Source organism: Labeo rohita, chromosome 6 (genome assembly GCF_022985175.1).
Source record: "Labeo rohita strain BAU-BD-2019 chromosome 6, IGBB_LRoh.1.0, whole genome shotgun sequence".
NCBI classification, from domain to species: domain Eukaryota; kingdom Metazoa; phylum Chordata; class Actinopteri; order Cypriniformes; family Cyprinidae; genus Labeo; species Labeo rohita.
Window position 1 is genome coordinate 8,898,849 of NC_066874.1, and position 20,808 is coordinate 8,919,656.

Consider the following 20,808-nt stretch of genomic DNA (forward strand, 5'->3'; position numbering starts at 1 on the left):
TGTGTTTAAAAAAAGAGGGAAAAAAAAGAGAAATAATAATTTGTCACAACATGAGAGAGAATGAATGATTTTAATTTGATTAAATTAATTTATTAATACACACTACCATTAATTTGGTGTCTGTAAGATTTTTTGTTTGTCTCTAATGCTCACCAAGGCTGAATTTATTTAAAATATTTTAAATGTATTTTGAAATATATTTCCAATTTAAATGAACTGTTCTATTTACATGTTCATGTTCTATTTTAATATATTTTAAAATGTTATTATTCCTGTGATAGCAAAGCTTAATTTTCAGAAGCATCATCATTCAGAAATCATTTTAATATGTTGATTTGCTGCTCTTTTTAAAATTATTTTCAATGTTGACAACAGCTTAATATTTTTGTGGTAACAGTGATAAAAGAACAGCATTTATTATTTATTTGACATGGAAATCTTTTGTAAAATTATAAACGTTCCTTTCACTTTTGATCATTTTTGTTCAGTATTCATTTCTGTCTTGGAAAAAAAAAAACTTAAATACTTATTACATTTCTGATAAATATAAGTACTTGATATTTAAAATATTTACACATGTAATAATATATGCATAATAAATGTCATTAGAAATGGTACACCTAATTTGTCAACATAATATTTTCTCTCAGCTTTCTTCGGTGGATATATAATATTTTACCTCTAAACAAAAAACTGTATTCACATTGTGAAGGAATAGTCTTTCCACTCTCTGTCCAGTGTCACAGTATATGTGGGTCTGATGACTGTCTGACTCATCAGCCTCAAACCGATACGGACACATATCCATTCACACCGCAACAAAAACAAAACAGAGATCTTGCATTGATAGCAGAGCAACACAAAGATGTCTCTAGCAAAATCTTGGAAAGAGTTGCAAATTCCTTCACATCCCACAACTCTTTGTTTTATTGTTGCGCTGTGCATCACCTCGTTGGCATGCCGACAAAGGGAATCCTCCAGTCACTGCCAGTAACAGGGCACCTCCGCAGTCACATTACACTGTCAATAAAATAGAGGACACAAGGAACCAGTAGCCTCTGGGCTTATAAAAATGAACATGTGGGCACTGCAGTTCCAGTGTTTGGGACAAGCTTTTGTAAATGTCCATGATTCCATCATGTAACATTATCATATTGTTAAAAAAAGAGAAGAAATGGTTTAATAAAACAGTTGTTTTTGTTTTCTTTGCACGCAAAAAGTATTCTTGTAGGTTTATAAAATCATGGTTAAACCACTGATGTCACATGGACTATTTTAAAAATGACCTAACTACCTTTCTGGGCCTTTAACGTGTTAGTTGTGTTACTGTTTGTGGAGGGTCAGAAAACCCTCGGATTTCATGAAAAAATATCTTAATTTGTGTTCTGAAGATGAATGAAGGCCTTACAGGTTTGGGACGACATGAGGGTGAGTAATTAATGACAGAATTTTCAATTTGGGTGAACTATCCCTTTAAGTCAATTTGCAGTAAATATTCATTTTTGGGTGAACTACGCCTTTAAAGTTATTGTAGTACAGTTGAGGTCAAAAGTTTGCATCCCCCTTTCAGAATCATTACAAATATTAATTATTATCGAAATAAGAGGGATCATACAAAATGCATGTTTGTTTATTTGGTACTGACCTGAATAAGATATTTCACATATATGTTTACATGTAGTCCATAGGAGAAAACAATAGTTGAATTTATAAAAATGACCAGGTTCAAAAGTTTACATCCCCTTGATTCTTAAAACTGTGTTCTTACTGGAATGATGCACATCTGTTTTTTTTTTTTTTTTTTTTTTTTTTTTTTTTTTTTTTAAGTTATAGTTGTTCATGAGTCCCTGGTTTGTCCTGAACTGCCCGATGTATTCAGAAAAATCCTTCAGGTCCCATTTATTTATTTTTTTTTGTATTTGAACCCCTTTCAACAGTGACTGTATGATTCTGAGATCCATCTTTTGACACTGAGGACAACTGATGGACTCATATGCAATTATTACATAAAGTTCAAACGCTCACTGATGCTTCAAAAGGAAACACAATGCATTAAGATCTGGGGGGGTAAAAACTTTTTGAATTTAAAGATAAGGGTAAATTTAACTTATTTTGTCTTCTGGGAAACATGTAACTATTTTATGTAGCCTCTGAAGGGCTGTTCTAAATGAAAAAAAAAAAAAGATATTTAGGCAAAATAAGAAAAATGTACACATCTCCATTCTGTTCAAAAGTTTTCACCCCCTCCTCTTAAAGCATGGTTTTTCCTTCTGGAGCATCAGTGAGCATTTGAATCCTCTGTATTAGTTGCATTTGAGTCCCTCAGTTGTCCTCAGTGTGAAAAGATGAATCTCAAAATCATACAGTCATTGTAGGAAAAGGTTAAAATACACAAAAGTGCTGGAAAACTAATGAATTTGTGGGACCTGAAGGATTTTTCTGAAGAACAGCAGGAAGTTTAACTGTTCAGGACAAACAAGGGACTCTTGAACAATTATCACTAAACAAAAACCAGCTGTGGATCATTCAGGTAACAACACGGTATTAAGAATCAAGCGCATGTAAACATTTGAATCGGGTAATTTTTTACAAATTCAACTATTATTTTCTCTTGTGGACTATAACAATCTTTTAAATGAAATATCTTATTCAGATCAGTATTAAATAAACAATAACATGCATTTTCTATAATCCCTCTTATTTTGGTAGAAAAATTCACATTTTTAATGATTCTGAAAGGGGGATGTAAACTTTTGAACTCAACTAGATGAAGCCTTTACTATTAGCTTAAAGTGATAGTCCATCCAAAAATGAAAATTCTGCCATTATTTATTATTTCATCTCATTCCAAACATGTATGTATTCCTTTTTTTCTGCTGAACACGAGAAGATATTTTGAAGAATATTAGTAACCAAATAGTTTTGGTTCCCATTGACTTCCATTATATTTTTTGTCAGTAGAGTGGAAATCAATAGGAACCAAAACAATATTTCTTCAGAAAATCATATGTTCCATCAAAGAAAGAAAATCATACAGGTTTGAAATGACATGAGGGTGAGTAAATGATCACAGAATTTTCATTTTTGGCTGGACTATCCTTTAAAGGTGCTTTACCAGGACTTCTGCTTAATATGCATTCAGTGTAATTATATCGGATTCACAGGGCTATTCAGACACCATCTGAAATGAGGATTAGACAGACCTGGGATGCTAGTTTAATTGCATTTTGCTAGGTGCTGATCACACTGGAATGGGCCGCACTCATCTCACACTGTGAAAGAGCCTAGCTACAGGGATTATTAGGCAGGCGCATGACGAGATGCCCTGCTACTGAAAGACCCTTCTGGCTCAGACACCTATTAATCAGCTATATTCCAGCGTAATACGTTCATCAGACATACAGTGGTGGCTTTAGAGTCAATTAGTTGACATCTTCCATCAGAATTAATGGCTGGGGGAAGGAAACACTGTATGTGCATGTATACATGAGAAGCAGACATTGCATGCTTCAACTAGCACAAATGTTATATGAGATATATGAAGTCATTGAGCATAATGACAGTCACTCACAAAATAAAGGCACGTCCAAACAATACAGAAGGCAACCAGATACATTTAATTACAGAACTGTGTTTCTCAGGCTTTGCAGATTAATTTACGATACATTTTTTTTCACACAATATGAATTTCTTTCAATCAGGATCAGGCTGAAATTACATCCTGTCGGGACAAACAATAAATTTAACTGCTTTTGCTCTTATTCATCCAAACCTGACAAACAACATTGATCCTTAAAAATCTATGACAATCTCTATGGTCTTCTTTAGCTTAAAAAAACTAAATATATCATGGTGGACCTAACAAGGTCATTACATGAGGATAACCAGCCAAAACAGATTCAGAGTAGTCTCATTGTACAAAACACATTTCTCTTAAATCAGGCTTAAACCATCCAATTTAAAAGCAGTTTCTTAGAGTGTATGAACATAAATAAACTGAATATAAAAGTACATAAGCATGTTAAATCACATAAATACGTATAGTTGTCAAGTAAAAGACAGTGCTCTTTTAGTGTGTTGGACTGTGCGTTTCGACATGTAAAGTTCATTAAGTATCTTTTTAGAGTTATAGTTCACCCAAAGAAGTGTGGTATCATTTACCATATCGTTCCAAACCTGTATGACTTTATTTCTTCTGTGGAACATAAATGATAATATTTTACAATGGCATTTTAGTGCCACGTTAAAAAATACAAAAAATCTAAGATTACGAGATTGAAGTCGAGTCTAATATTTTGAGAATAAAGTCGAAATTACGAGAATATTCAAAATATTTTGACAATAAATGCAAAATTATGAGAGCAAAGTCCCACTGCTTCCACCTCTGTGTCCATTACTGGTTTCATTATATTATTATATTTCTACTAGGGCTCCTCTTAATTATCTGCTCAGTCACGTAAAAAGTAGGATATCATCTGTCATTGATGTTACTGCATCCTGGATCTGTGTCATTATACCGAGGTTAACATCTACTGCTTCGATTGCTGTTTAACATTGTATTATAATATCACTACTATTGTATATTGAATTGCTTCCTGTTCAATATTTAGTACAGTTATGTCTATAGTTAAATCTTTTTACTAAACAACACAGAAATCGAATGATTTGACTTATTTCTGTACCCATGTAAACTACCACATCCATACATTTACAGCTTGTTTTTTTGTCTTTTCCTCATCTTTGTTCCCATCTTCTTGTAATTTTCTTTTTTTTTTTTTTTTTTTTTTTGCTTTGTTTTGCCTTGTTTTGCCTTGTTTTATTTAGTTTTCTCCCCCTCTGTGTCTCATTTGCGTATATATGTGTATATATCTGTGACTGGTCTCAGTCTGTGTCATCATGTTGCTGTCTATCTATGTTTTATTGTGCTTAATAAAAAAAAAAAAAAGAGAGCAAAGTCGAAATGTTTTTAGAATAAAGTCAAAATTACGAGAATAAAGTCTAAGTGTTTTGAGAATAAAGTCAAAATGTTTAGAGAATAAAGTCAAAATATTTTGAGAATAATGTCAAAAATGTGAGAATTAATTCGTAGCAATCACGAGAATTAATGTTCTAATATTTTGAGAGTATATTCTAGCCTTTTGCGCATGCAAATGGCCTGGATTGGGAGCACTGGGAGATATTCCAAAGTTTGTATTCCAAAATTACTGCATTATTCTGTGAATAAAATAGCTTGTGAATAGTCACTTACATACCCCAGAAAGGACAACAATATAACTTATGTTAACGAGTTGTCCACTTCAACCTTTAGAATGTTTAATAAATGTTTTAGAATGTTCAACCTTTAGAATGTTTTATTTTTGTTTTTAATTAAATACATGTGAATAAATTTGTATGTGAGGAAATTGGATGCCAGAGACGTTTTTGTGGAGTAGGTGGTGGAATTTTCACAAAGAAAACAGTATAATTTAATTAAACGGATGTCTCACTGCAATCAATGTAAACACATTGTTTTTCGCTATAAAACTGACATATTTTGAAAGCTGAGACTTTGTTTTATATTAAAAGTACCAAAAGCACAAAGCTTATTGCTATTATTGGGTGGATGGCGCACTACAAATAGGCCTAATGAAAGCAATCAAAGATGTGAAATATTATTTCCAGGCATACTGTCCCTGTAAGTATAACACATGGTGTGATTTCTGCTAACAATCCCGCAAATATACAAATAAATTCAGGTGACCTGGCAACTTCTCCCAGTGCTCTAATCCAATCCATTTGCATACGCAGACTATACTCTCAAAATATTGTAACTTTAATTGCCATGATTTAATTTTTGTAATTTTGACTTTATTCTCGAAACATTTCGATTAAATTTTTGAAACATTTTAACTCATTCTCGAAATTTCAACTTTATTCTTAAAACATTTCGACTCATTCTCAAAACATTTCAACCTTATTCTCATAATTTTGACTTTATTTTTTAAACATTTCGACTCATTCTCAAAACATTTTGACTCACTCTTGAAATTTTGACTTTATTCTCAAAACATTTTGACTTTATTCTTGTAATTTCGACTTTATTTTTAAACATTTTGACTCATTCTCAAAATTTTGACTTTATTCTCAAAACATTTTGACTTTATTCTCGTAATTTCGACTTGGTTTACACATTTCGACTCATTATCAAAACATTTCAACTTTATTCTCATAACTTCGACTTCTTGTAATTTCGACTTTATTTTTTAAACATTTTGACTCATTCTCGAAATTTTGACTTTATTCTCAAAACATTTTGACTTTATTCTTGTAATTTCGACTTTATTTTTAAACATTTTGACTCATTCTCAGAATTTTGACTTTATTCTCAAAACATTTTGACTTTATTCTCGTAATTTCGACTTGGTTTACACATTTCGACTCATTATCAAAACATTTCAACTTTATTCTCATAACTTCGACTTTATTTTTTAAATATTTTGACTCATTCTCAAAACTTTTTAACTTTATTCTCATAATATTTCGACTTTATTCTCGTAATTTCAACTTTATTCTCATAATATTTCATCTTTATTCTCGTAATTTCAATTTTTTTATCCTAATATTTCGACTTTATTCTCTAAATATTACGACTTTAATCTCATAATCTTAGATTTTCTTATTTTTTAACGTGGCACTAAAACGCAGTCAAAATATTTAGAGAAATATTTCAGTGTTTCTTTTTAGTTTTCTATACGATGGTAACTAAAACTAGTTGGTTACCACCATTCTTTAAAATATCTTCTTTTATGATCTGCAGAAGAAAGTAAGTCATTCTGTAAAAGCTTTGGAGCTACATGAGGGTGAGTAAATGATGACAGAGTTTTAATTTTGGGGTGAACTATCCCTTTAAGAAGCAAGGCACATTAAGTACATTCCCTGCTATGCTCTACATCAAGTTTACAGTTATAATATTCCCTTATTATTTCATTATCAATTACGTTTACAGGCAAGGAATTCCAGTGAACCAGATGCCAATGCAAAGTCTAAAAACTCTGTATACAACCCGTTTAAGACAAACTAAAATAACTGATCTGTATACAGTAATACAATCACTCTATTACTGTACAAATACTTTCAACACAATCACATGAACAAAAAACAAGACAGGATTTATAAAAAGTATGATGGAAATTGTAGATTTTGAATAAATAGTTTTTCAGAAAATTAAAAATGATTTGAAATGATTAAAATAATACCTCACAGTAACAATTAAGCAGTGTGCAGTGTAAAACTGTGAAATTCACATATAGTGCATTATTTACCTCAGAAGACACTAGTAGCCCTTGCATCTCACCTCATTGTATGCAGTCGCAAATAATCTGCATTAAAGTGGCACAACAGAAAGCTCACAGATTAAAGCTGCTCAGAGAAACATTAAAGAGACAATCTACTGTATTCATGCTTACCAGGTCAAGCAACATGGCACTGCATGCATTAGATTAAAAATATAGACTCTGGAATAGGCTTTGAAATATTTTTAAGATGTAATAATATTTTTCATTTAAATTTAATTAAAAAGGCATGCTAAAGCAAAAGTTTAAAAAGAAAGATTGTAGTCAAAGGCAGCCAGCTGGTTGGGCGAGTTAATGACTTGAGAGGATGTGCTTGTGATCCGACCAGCGTGGGCACAGCGGACAACGCTTTTTGGTGTTTATCCAACTTTGTGGTAGGAGCCGTTGTCTGGTGGATGTTTTGGTTTGTAGTTGGGATTCAAACGCCGCCTCCGCTGCGGTCAACCGAGACGGGTCCTCTCAGATCCAACCCCTCCTCGGCAGTCTTCATCAGGATAGCCAGACGACTGTCAGAGATTTGGCCTCTCTGGACTGCACTCATGAGCTGAACCAATCAGAGAGCAAAACAGAGTAATCACTACCTAGATTAATGGTTACAGCCACATTAATCATTTTTATTTCTGTATTGAAATACACTACCATTCAAAAGTTTGGGATCGATATTACCAATATGGCCTTAAGTGAACTGACCTGACCTAAACAGACTGGGCTAGTAATTTAAAGGTTACTGGTTCAAACCCCAGAAAGGGTGATTATTACTTTTAACACCTTTCTCCTAACCCACATATAATAATCTAGTTCATGCTTCATTATAATAAAAAGAATGGTGCTGCTCATTATTACTTAACTGAAACTGAGACAGCAGATCAACTTCATACTCATCCTGACGTAGTTATGACATTTCAGAGCGACTAATCACTGAGAACCAGTCGGCTTATGACAAAACATGGATGTACTGACATGAAGATAACAAGCACTTTTAATTTTGAGGTTTTCACACCTACAGCTACTACAAATCCAGACTGAAAACGAAAGCGACATCAAGACAACCTGTAGTCTATAAATAGCTATTATTACAGGTTGTAAGGGTTCATACCTGTAAGAACTCATCCAGTTCCACCTGTCCGTTTTTGTTGAGGTCCACCTCATTGAGGATCTCATGGAGGGCGTTCTCATCAATCTGAATGCTGAGTTTCTATAAGAACACAAATCAGTGATAGGATCAGTATCTAAGAGACATTTGACTCAGGTTTGAAGAAGTTCACTTGCTGATCAGAAATTTACACCCTTGTCATCCAAGATGTTCATGTCTTTCTTTCTTCAGTTGTAAAGAAATTATGTTCTTTGAGGAAAACATTTCAGGAATTTTCTCCATATAGTGGACTTCTATGGTGTCTACGAGTTCCAAAATGCAGTTTAAATGCAGCTTCTAAACGAGCCCAGCCGAGGAAGAAGGGTCTTATCTAGTGAAACGATCATTATTTTCCAAAAAAAATTACAATTTATAAACTGTTTAACCTCAAATGCTCGTCTTGTCTAGCTCTGTGATGCGCAAGCGTGCTCTGCACACTCCGGTTAAAGACAGTTAGGGTATGTCGAAAAACTGTCATTTTCTCCTCTAACTTCAAAATCGTCCTACATCGCTGTAGAAGTACCGACCCAGTGTTAACAAAGTGAATGTGCAAAGAAGGTCAAATGGCCTTTACATAAAACAGTGATGTAGGACGATTTTGAAGTTGGAGGAGAAAATGAGATGGGAGTTTTTACATACCCTAACTGTATTGAATGAGAGTGCACAGAGTAGGCATGAGCATCACAGAGTTAGACAAGCCAAGCATTTGAGGTTAAAAAGTACACTGACCAAAATTATAAATGCAACACTTTTGTTTTTGCCCCCATTTTTCATGAGCTGAACTCAAAGATCTAAGACTTTTTCGATGTACACAAAAGGCCTATTTCTCTCAAATATTGTTCACAAATCTGTCTAAATCTGTGTTAGTGAGCACTTCTCCTTTGCCGAGAGTGTTCGTTGTCCATAACATATGCCTGCCCATACCATAACCCCACCGTCACCATGGACCATTTGATCCAGAACGTTGACATCAGCAAACCGCTCGCCCACACGATACCATACATGCTGTCTGCCATCTGCCCTGTACAGTGAAAACCGGGATTCATCAGTGAAGAGAACACCTCTCCAAAGTGCCAGACGCCATTGAATGTGAGCATTTGCCCACCCAAGTCGGTTACGATGACAAACTGCAGTCAGGTCAAGATATTTGAGAGAAATAGGCCTTTTGTGTACATCGAAAAAGTCTTAGATCTTTGAGTTCAGCTCATGAAAAATGGGGCAAAAACAAAAGTGTTGCGTTCATAATTTTGGTCAGTGTAAATAATTTTTACATTTGTGTACAATTTGTACATTTATACAAATGTACAATTTGTACATTTTTTTTTAGAAAATAACTGATCATTTCGGTAGATAAGACACTTCTTCCTCGGCTGGGATTGTTTAGAGCCCTTTAAAGCTGCATTTAAACTGCATTTCGGAAGTTCAAGCTTGCGGGCACCATAGAAGTCCAATATGGAGAAAACTCCTGAAATGTTTTCCTCAAAAAATATAATTTCTTTACGACTGAAGAAAGAAGACATGAACATTTTGGATGACATCTTGGAAGGAGGTGTGTAAATTATCTGTAAATTTTTGTTCTGGAAGAGAACTTTTTTAACGAAAATGTTAAGGACTGCATATACACCAGAGACAATGAAAGTGGAGGGAATGACAGCTAATAAGCAATTTGCAAGGGGAATTATTTAAAAATCATTGGTAATAAATACAAACATGTGCTTCATTTCTCCAGCAGAAATCCTGTGAAACTCTCATCTGCTCACATTGAAAATTTTACCGCTAGTGTAAGTAACACGCAAAAAAGTATCTTGGTTATGCTCCTGAGATGAAGTATCAAAAACTGATACTGATAAGTACAAATAGTAACCATTTTTTTGCACTCTGAAAAATTAACGAAGCTCAGTTACTGTTGTAGGAGATTGTGATTGAGTGATTGTAACTCACCTCTAGCACTTGCTGGACATCCACTGTTGTGATAAAGCCTTTACTCTCCTTATCAAATTTGTAAAAGCGCTTTTTATACCTGTCAATCATAATAATGACAACATTAAGAGAGTGTAACGTGAGAGATGTAGGATCTTGTATACACTTAAACTCTCATACACCCTCATCATATACCTTGCTATCTCTTGAGCAGTGAGTGAGATCTCTGTTGTCTTGCTGAGCTGATCAGAGCGAGCTTTATAACCCATCTCCAGATACAGGAAATTCTTTGCTGCCTCCAGCTCTTCCTACATAAAAAAAAAAAAAAAAAAAAAAAAAAAAAATCAGTAACTTACCAAACGTTAAAAACAAGTGAATAAAATTAAATTTTTAATAAATTATTTATTTTTCTGATCCTAACAGCGGCACATTTAAGCACAGATTTTTTGTGTGAACCTGTTGCAGTATAATGCATGCTTGCAAATTGGCTGTTACTGAAGAATGGGGAATAAAAAAATTATACTGGACCCAACAGAAAGCTCAAAGTTCGTGTCAAAGTGATGTAAATAAAATAAAATAAAATAAAAATGAATTTGCATCAGTGTTGTTTTATTTCACGTCTGAGGAAGCTATTTACATAGACATCTTAAAGACACAGTAATAAAATAAATAAATTAATTGATTAATTAATTAAAACATTATTTTTTTTAAGGTCAGACAGAGTGTGAAATAAGGTCATATAAAAGTAAATTACTTTTTTAGAAAATATTTTATTTTTTTTCTATTTCTACTCAACAGAAGGCTAAAAAGCACATTAAAACTAAATATTTTCAACATAATATAACAAAATTTATTTTTCAAATTTATATATAAAAAACAGATTGTTGGAGCATGTTTTATAAGAAAAAAATGGTAGGAAAGTTCACAGTTTGTGTCAAAGTGTTTTCAATAAAATAAAATAAAATAAAATATTATTTTGTGAACCTATTACAGTATAATACATGCACTATAATATGGTCTTATAAAAGTAAAATAATCCCTTTTTAATTTTTTTCCTCTATTTTTTCTTTGTTCTATTCAACATGCTGCCAAATGCCTCATTATATAACATAATTTTCAACTGTTAAATATGAATTTGCATCAGTGTTATTTTATTTCACGTCTGAGGAAGCCATTTACATAGAAGTCTTAAAGACAAAGTAATAAAATAAATTAATTAATTGATTATTTAATTAAAACATTTCATTTTTCAGGTCAGACGGGGTGAAATATGGTCATATAAAAGAAAATTACTTTTTTAGAAAACATATTTTATTTTTCTCTATTTCTACTAAAAGGCACATTAAAACTAAATACTTTCAACATAATGTAAAACAATTGATTTTTCAAATTTATATATATATATATATATATATATATATATAAAAAACTGATTCCTGGAGCATGTTTTATAAGAAAATACTGGTAAGTAGCTGCCAATAGATACTAATATAGACAGCAGAATGAGAATGTTTGAGGAGGTAAAAAGGATTCAAATTCAGCCAAAGTTCAAAAGTCTTTTATGTAGCTGAACACAGCAACATGAACGTTCCTGCAATGCACAGGCTGAGAACGTTGGCTTGCCTTTGCAGAGAAAGCTGTGATATACCTGCGCTGGATCGAAGCTACTGGCCGTGCATTGTGTCTGTGTCTGTGCATGTGTGTGGTGGGTGTGGTGCACCTGCATTGTGAGCAGATCTGAGCACTGAACTCATGGGAACTGAACAGTATCAAAGCTGCACAGTGATTGGTGCTATTATTAGCGCTTCTGTTTATCAGGCAGGAAACCCACGACCAACGTGCAAAAGCTGGAGTAACTCTATCACCCCCTTACAAACGCACTACACGCACACTTTCAAACACTCCTACGAGCACAGACGTAATAGCCATAGTAATCTAGAGGTGTTGTGCTGGGCGTTCATTGTACAACTGAATTGTGATCTTATCCTGGTGTGGAGACTCCTTGTTAAAAAGACTATTTAAGAGTCACACTAACAATAGCCGAAGTTTATTATTAGTTGTTACCTAACTTAACCTGGCTGAGACCTTTAGCTTTCGGTCAGGGTAAAAAAAGCTCCATTCAGGGCAAAGGTAACGGGTTTGCACAACCAATAAATTCAATAAATCAAGCACTGCCAACAAAATGTTCTGCTGAATTAGTGATTTGAATTCGTATGCGCACTAAATGTGAACTTAAAGTGGATTCTGCTTTCATTTTAATAAAAAAATACTGTCAGTCTGTATTCTACAGAAATAAACCATGAGATAAATGACATACTTTCTTCTTTTGCTCAGTCCACTGCAGTTCTTTGCCCATGATCTCAACGATACGTGGCAGAGCTTCTTCCGCAGCCTGCACGTTCAGAAAGCCCAGTCGTGTTCGGCGAGCAATCACATCGATGGCTGTACACGCGTACTCCTTTATAGCATACTGCACCTAAATCCAGACAGAAAACATCACTTTCATTTTCATTGAACTTCAATTTTATAAGAAACTGTTTGGGAGACATTCATACACATACATGTATTTTTTAAGATGACTGAATAACCGACAATCAATTTTTGCTTTCTATAGAAGACCATTTTTACTTTTCGAAAAGTAAAAAAGGTAATTGCGACTTTTTATCTCACAGTTCTGACTTTTTTCTCGCAATCGCGAGTTTACATCTCGCAATTCTGACTTTTTTTCTCAGAATTGTGAGATACAAATATGCAGTTCTGAGAAATGAAGTCAGAATTGCGTGATATAAACATGCAATTGTGTTATAAAGTCAGAACTGTGACTGTTTTTCTCAGAATTGTGATTTCATGCCTCACAGTTGTGACTTTTTTTCTCAGAATTGTGATATTTACATGCAATTGAGATTTATTAAGTCAGAATTGTGAGATATAAACTTGCAGTTCTTCATAACTCACAATTGTGAGTTTATATCTCAAATTCTGGAAAAAATTGAGATATACTCACAATTTCATAATAAACTCACAATATCTCAGAATTGCGAGTTCTTATCTCACAATTTAAAGTTCAATTCTCACAATTGTGAGTTTATATCACGCAATTCTGACTTCATTTCTCAGAATTCTAACTTTATATCTCACAATTCTGACTTTATAATTTGCAATTACAAGTTTATATCTCACAAATCTGAGAAAAAAAAGTCAGAATTGTAGGATCAAAAGTCACAATAACATTTTTATTCAGTGGCGGAAACGAGCTTCCATGGCTTTCAATCTAACAGTGAATCTTACTTATTTTTAATGCTGGCTTTTTAATGCTTGACCCTTTGCTAAGCTTCGCTTCTCAAGAAATAACATATGAATGAAGTTGAGATTTCATTGAACAACATGATTTTCAGTAAAATGTGCTCATAAAGTGGTAAAAATGGATTATTCTTACACGCACTGTAACAAAGTGTGACATTGCATTGTTTATTCTAAATACTAGCTTATTTCTAGGAAAAACTTTGGAGACTGCTCATCATAATTCAAATGTTATCTATTGTAAAGATAAAAGCCTTACTTGAAAGCGATCAGAACAGATAATATTGGTGTAATTGAACAGAACTTTTCCTAATGTTTCACAATGCATTTGCTGTGTGTGTGTGTGTGTGTGAACTGGGTGTAGTTTGGCTCTTACTTTCATTCTTAAAACTAACTGAATCAAATATGTGAATAAAACAACAAAGAATGAATTTCTCAAAACTAATTGAAGGATTAGTTCACTACCAGAATTAAAATTTCCTGATAATTTACTCACCCCATGTCATCCAAGATGTTTGTGTCTTTCTTCCGTCAGGCAAAAAGAAATTAAGGTTTTTGAAGAAAACATTTTAGGATTTTTCTTCATATAGTGGACTTAAAGGAGAAGTTCACTTCCAAACCAAAGATTCACATATAATGTACTCACGCCCCTGTCATCCAAGATGTTCATGTCTTTCTTTCTTCAGTCTTAAAGAAATTATGTTTTTTGAAGAAAACTTTTCAGCATTTTTCTCCATATAATGGACTGATATGGTGCCCCGATTTTGAACTTCCAAAATGCAGTTTAAATGCGGCTTCAAACGATCTCAAATGTGGTTGTAAATGAGTCTAGCCGTGAAAGAAGGGTTATATCTAGCGTAATGATCGGTTATTTTCAGTAAAAGAATACAATTTATATACTTTTTAATGTCAAACTCTGTAATGTCTTACTCTGCCTGGACTGTTTTTTTCCGGTTCATGACAGTTAGGGTATGTCGAAAAAATACCATCTCATGTTCTCCCTCAACTTAAAAATCATCCTATAATCACTGTTTTACCTTTTTTGATCTTCTTTGCATGTTCACTTTGCAAAGACTGGGTCGGTACTTTTGCAGCGATGTAGGATGATTTTGAAATGATTTTTGAAGGGAAAAATACGATTGGAGTTTTTCGACATACCCTAACTGTCTTGAGTCAGAATACACAGAGTTCAGGGAGAGCAAGACAAGACGAGTGTTTGAGATTAAAAGTATTCAAATTGTACTTTTTTAATGAAAATAACTGATCGTTTCACTAGATAAGACCCTTCATCCTCGGCTGGGATCGTTTACAACCACATTTGGGATCGTTTGAAGCCACATTTAAACTGCATTTTGGAAGTTCAAAATCGGGGCACCATAGCAGTCCATTATATGGAGAAAAATGCTGAAATGTTTTCTTCAAAAAACAATTTCTTTACGACTGAAGAAAGAAAAACATGAACATCTTGGATGACAAGGGGGTGAGCACATTATATGTGAATCTTTGTTTTAAAAGTGGACTTCTCCCTTAAATGGGAGCCAATCGGTTGAAGGTCCAAACTGCAGTTTCAATGCAGCTTTAAAAGGCTCTACACGATCCCAGCAGAGGAATAAGTGTCTAATCTAGTGATACAATCTGTCATTTTCTAAAAAAAAATAAATAAATAAAAAAAATACACACACATATATAAATATATATATATATATATATAATTTTTTTTTTTAACCACAAATGATCATCTCGCACTAGGTCGACTTCACGCTTTACATAGTCATGTTGGAAAGGTCACACGTGACAAAGGCGGAAGTACTGACCCAGTGTTTACAAAGCATGAATTTGCAAAGAAAGTCAAGAGCCCTTTACAAAAAAAGGTAAAACAACTATGTAGGATGGTTTTGAATTTAGAGAAGAAAATGAGATGAAGTTTTTCACCCTACTCTACCTTTCTGAACCAGAGTACACAAACCCTTATTGGGATTGTGTAGAGCCCTTTGAAGCTGCATTGAAACTGCAATTTGGATTTTCAACCTGTTGATCCCCATTGAAGTCCACTATATAGAGAAAAATCCTGGAATGTTTTCCTCAAAAACCTTAAATTCTTTTCCTCAAAAACCTTAAAGGGGTCATCGGATGCTAAGTTTACTTTTACATGTTGTTTGAACATTAATGTGTGTTGGCAGTGTATGTACAAATCTGTCCTATAATGATACAAATCCACGCAGTGGTTTTGAATTAATATGTAAAAATAATATTCCCTTTTTCAAATCGAGCCATTCTCAGATGCCTGTAGTTGTTGCGTCACACCCACAGAGGCCGCTCCCACGATAGTTGACTGACATGAGCATCTTACCTAAGATCAGTTGTAACAGTCCAACCTCCATGTTTTGATGCCGGAGGAGGGATGTAAGTTACACAAGAATTGAGCGATTGAGGTGTTGTGTTGCTGGATGTAATAATGAATGTAGTGGTCGACATTTACTCCCGACATCTGAGCTGCTGAATATGCAGTGGATTACGTTTGTTTGTGAAGGGAATGCGCCTCCCGATCTACATAAATCCGTCTATGTTCGTGTGAATCATTCATGATCCAGCTTCACTTACAGCAGAAGTGAGTATAAGGGTTTTTTTATGAATCTTTGCGATCGCCTTTCCTAATAATGTGCTAGTTAGCAAGTTTAGCAGCTAAATGCGGCTAAAGTAAACAGGCTCATCACTCCACAGAGAGAAGAGAGGGGCGGGGCAAGCAGAGCTCATTTGCATTTAAAGCAGCCTTGACCAGAATGGGATGATTTTTGCAGAGCTTATTTTGTCAAGGTAAAAATGGTGTTGTTTTACTCAACCATTGAGAATTTTTAACCAAAGTAATATTATAGACTTTTCATTAAGATCCTAAAGAATCATATCAACTTGTGGAAAATGGGCATCCGATGACCCCTTTAACATCTTGGATGACATAGGGGTGAGTAAATTACCAGGAAATTTTTATTCTGGAAGTGAACCAATCCTTTAAAATATTTGGTAAAGTGAAAATATACCCTCCGTAATATCACCCTCTGATTACTATAAGTGATATGGCAACGTTTTACTATATTTCTATACAATCACATTAGAAATGAGTAAAAGCTTGTCTGAGAGGATAGCTGAGATCAACAGTTGCTAAAGTAGGATTGGTCAGTAATGTTTTAAAGGTGAGGCTTAGCAAATGGTCAATTCTAGGTTATTTGTTAGTATTATAATTTGAGTCCTTACCTCACTCTCTATGTAGGGAAATTCAGACACAAGGCGTTTCCCCACTATAGGCCATCTCTTGCCTGTCACCTGGGCCATTTTGGCCACTTCAAATGCTCTTCCTCCGTAGGTGGCTGCCAGGTGCTGGGCAACCTGTAAGTTGTAAGTGAATAAATAAAAATGTTATTCCTTAGGGCTGTAACCATTTATAACTAGTGTTGGTAAGTTTCATGACTCAGCTTTCTTTCCCTATCCACCTTATTTTTCAATGCCAAAGTCATCTGTTTTCTGGTAATGTGTGAGACTTCCGGTTCATAAGCCACCGTAGGGAAATAATGAGAGAAATAACAAAGTGTAGTAAATAGTAAAACCATGCACTACAAACCACTGTGTTCATAATTAAGATAAAATGTTAAAATAATATGGTAAGACACACCAGTTTGTGATATCAAGCAGCAAAACAAGCTGTTTTGTACAGCTAAAAATAGCTGGATGCGGATGACAGCGGAGACGCATTAAATTTAGTCCGTGCCTGCTTTTACAGAAAAAATAAGGTGGATATACAAAACCCACTGTAGCTAAAAGCTAGATTTTAAACCTGTTCACTTCATAGTTATTTAACTAGCTTATGAACACCTTTGCTTCATTAAGCGTTCAGACAAATAAACACAGCCCCGTTTACTTCGATTCGAACTCTTCTTTTATATCTCTCACCAAAGGTCAAGTGCTGTCAAAAATATCTGCATGCTGACCTTTTTAAATATGCTGGCAAAACAACATCCATGGTAGCGCTACGGCTCCATCAAGCTCTCACGCTTCCAAACAAGGGGTTGCCAGACTTTCTCTCCCCCACAGAATCATGGGGGACTGAAGCATTACGGAGCAGCTGAACTTACTCCAAAGAGCTCGGACTGGCAGAATGCTAAGTAGTTGGGCTTCAAAACCCACCTCGTTTTCCAAGCCGTAGTCTTGAACCAAGCGAATGTACAGGGTGGGGGTCCAGTCCTTCCCACCATCCAGCATCAGACCCACCGTCCTGCTGGGAGCAGCTGAGAGGTTATGAGCCTTTATGGCTGCGTCAAGGGTCTCCTCAGCCATAGAACGATAGGTTGTCCACTTCCCACCTACGGTAGACAGAGTGATGTGAAATCTCATCACTACTGATGAGGACTGTATGATATTTTGAATAATATTTGTACCTAAAGTATACTTGCAGTAGTGCCACTTTAGCACAATCAAATATACTTCAGTATATCTTTAGCTGGACTTTAACACTACTTCTGCACAATTAAAGTGCATTAATTCAAAATTAGTTGTTCCAATTTAGCAGACTTTAAATATACCAGTTAAGTATACTAAACGTACAACTGCAGGATGTTTTCATTAAGTACATAATATGTAAATGTATTAGTAGTATACTTAGCATGAAATAAATGTACTTTAAATACATTTTAGTATATTTATTTTTCACTAGGGTTACTATTGTAATTATATGTTCACTGTAAGATAAAATATTTTAAAAATATATATTTTACAGTACAAGTCTACAATTATAATTTCTTAACCATCAAAAATTAAACCATCATCATATTCCCAAAAAATACACTGACCAAAATTACGAACACAACACTTTTGTTTTTGCCCCCATTTTTCATGAGTTGAACTCAAAGATCTAAGACTTTTTCTGTGTACAAAAAAGGCCTCTTTCTCTCAAATACTATTCACAAATCTGTTTAAATCTGTGTTAGTGAGCACTTCTCCTTTGCCGAGATAATCCATCTACCTCACAGGTGTGGCATATCAAGATGCTGATTAGACAGCATGATTATTGCACAGGTGTGCCTTAGGCAGGCCACAATAAAAGGCCACTCTAAAATGTGCAGTTTTACTGTATTAAGGGGGGTCCGAAAACCAGTCAGTATCTGGGGTGACCACCATTTGCCTCACGCAGTGCAACACATCTCCTTCACATAGAGTTGATCAGGTTGTTGATTTTGGCCTGTGGAATGATGGTCCACTCCTCTTCAATGGCTGTGCGAAGTTGCTGGATATTGGCAGGAACTGGAACACGTTGTCGTATACGCCGATCCAGAGCATCCCAAACATGCTCAATGGGTGACATGTCCGGTGAGTATGCTGGCCATGCAAGAACTGGGATGTTTTCAGAGAACACCTCTCCAAAGTGCCAGACGCCATCAAATGTGAGCATTTGCCCACTCAAGTCGGTTACGGCGACAAACTGCAGTCAGGTCGAGACCTCGATGAGGATGACGAGCATGCAGATGAGCTTCCCTGAGACGGTTTCTGACAGTTTGTGCACTAATTCTTTGGTTATGCAAACTGCTGTTGCAGCAGCTGTCCGGGTGGCTGTTCTCAGACAATCTTGGAGGTGAAGATGCTGGATGTGGAGGTCCTGGGCTGGTGTGGTTATGAGGCCAGTTGGATGTACTGCCAAATTCTCTGAAACACCTTTGGAGACGGCTTATGGTAGAGAAATGAACATTCAATTTACGGGCAACAGCTCTGGTGGACATTCCTGCAGTCAGCATGCCAACTGCACACTCCCTCAAACCTTGAGACATCTGTGGCACTGTGCTGTGTGATAAAACTGCACATTTTAGAGTGGTCTATTATTGTGGCCAGCCTAAGGCACACCTGTGCAATAATCATGCTGTCTAATCAGCATCTTGATATGCCACACCTGTGAGGTGGATGGATTATCTCGGCAAAGGAGAAATGCTCACTAACACAGATTTAGACAGATTTGTGAACAATATTTGAGAGAAATAGGCCTTTTGCGTACATAGAAAAAGTCTTAGATCTTTGAGTTCAGCTCATGAAAAATGGGGGCAATTTTGGTCAGTGTATATCTATAGAAAAGGGGGAAATTGGATTTCATGAAAAAAGTTATGAAAAATAATTTACAATAATTTTTACAGTAATTACAAACTTTTTCACACTGTACAAATCCAATTAAATCATTTTTCAAGTCATAATGGCACTGACCAGCAATGGTGACGAGTCCGCTGTTGCTGATGTTGACGATGTGGTTACGACAGATGGACTGCGTGTCTTTGGAGTTGGGGTCGGTGACCAGCGGACGAATGCCACTCCAGGCCGCCAGGACATCCCCTCGTCGCACTAAGAACCAAAGGAAACAGAGATGCTGACAATCTCTGACAGTTGAAATGTGTGTTCATGTATCTGATTGACAGGACTACAATAGGCTATGCTATAGTATTCATGCAGTGTCCTGTCAACAGCTACATCCACAATATGACAATGATGTCTGCATTAAAAGGTATTTTGTTTGGAAAATGACCATAGGGGAACATGGGAAGTGAGACTGTCCGTAAAAACTTTAATAGCTTTGTTATTTTGTTAAACCAACAAACCGTTACTAGAACATCATGTACGAGTCCAAAGTCAATTTCCCTATTGTGGTGACATCTCAAGCATTAATTATTAAGAGGGAGTTGTGTATCGATCTGCGGTACACCTGCCACTGTAATATGCAGTTGATATTTCTGAATGGGGGGAAAAACAGAGACAGCACTCTCATTATCAAAGGGCATCTCTGAAACATTTATGACAAGGCTAGGGAGCTCTGCAGACAGCAGACTGGGGAGACCAATAACACACACACACCTTGTGTCTAAATGAACCTTAGCAATAGACCGCTGGGCTGTCGAATGCATTCAGGTAATCTAATTCTCAAGGGAAGAATTCAGTCCATTTCCAAGCTGTGCAATGCACTCAAAGTTCGCAAAGAGTCACGGTCACCATACTTAGGCATACGCAATATACTGGCAACCATATTGGTACAGGCCAACATTTAATTTTTTCATTTTTGAAACCAATGGCATTGGCCGATTAGGCTGAGAATGGAAGATTAAT

At 35.2% G+C, this 20,808-nt stretch overlaps 1 protein-coding gene across 2 annotated transcripts in view; it reads right to left on the minus strand.

Annotated features, from left to right (window-relative positions):
* Positions 1-3,596: 3,596 nt before the first annotated feature.
* The window catches only part of gpd2 (glycerol-3-phosphate dehydrogenase 2 (mitochondrial)), a 36,679-nt gene continuing 19,467 nt past the window's right edge, over positions 3,597-20,808 (minus strand). For both annotated transcript variants that reach the window (XM_051112426.1, XM_051112427.1), the window contains 8 exons: positions 19,918-20,052; positions 17,860-18,035; positions 16,933-17,064; positions 12,701-12,859; positions 10,579-10,691; positions 10,405-10,483; positions 8,428-8,526; positions 3,597-7,875 (listed from right to left, as the gene is read on the minus strand). In XM_051112426.1, coding sequence (XP_050968383.1) covers positions 7,750-7,875; positions 8,428-8,526; positions 10,405-10,483; positions 10,579-10,691; positions 12,701-12,859; positions 16,933-17,064; positions 17,860-18,035; positions 19,918-20,052 — 1,019 coding nt within the window. In that variant the 3' untranslated portion in view covers positions 3,597-7,749. The remainder of the gene's footprint in view (positions 7,876-8,427; positions 8,527-10,404; positions 10,484-10,578; positions 10,692-12,700; positions 12,860-16,932; positions 17,065-17,859; positions 18,036-19,917; positions 20,053-20,808) is intronic.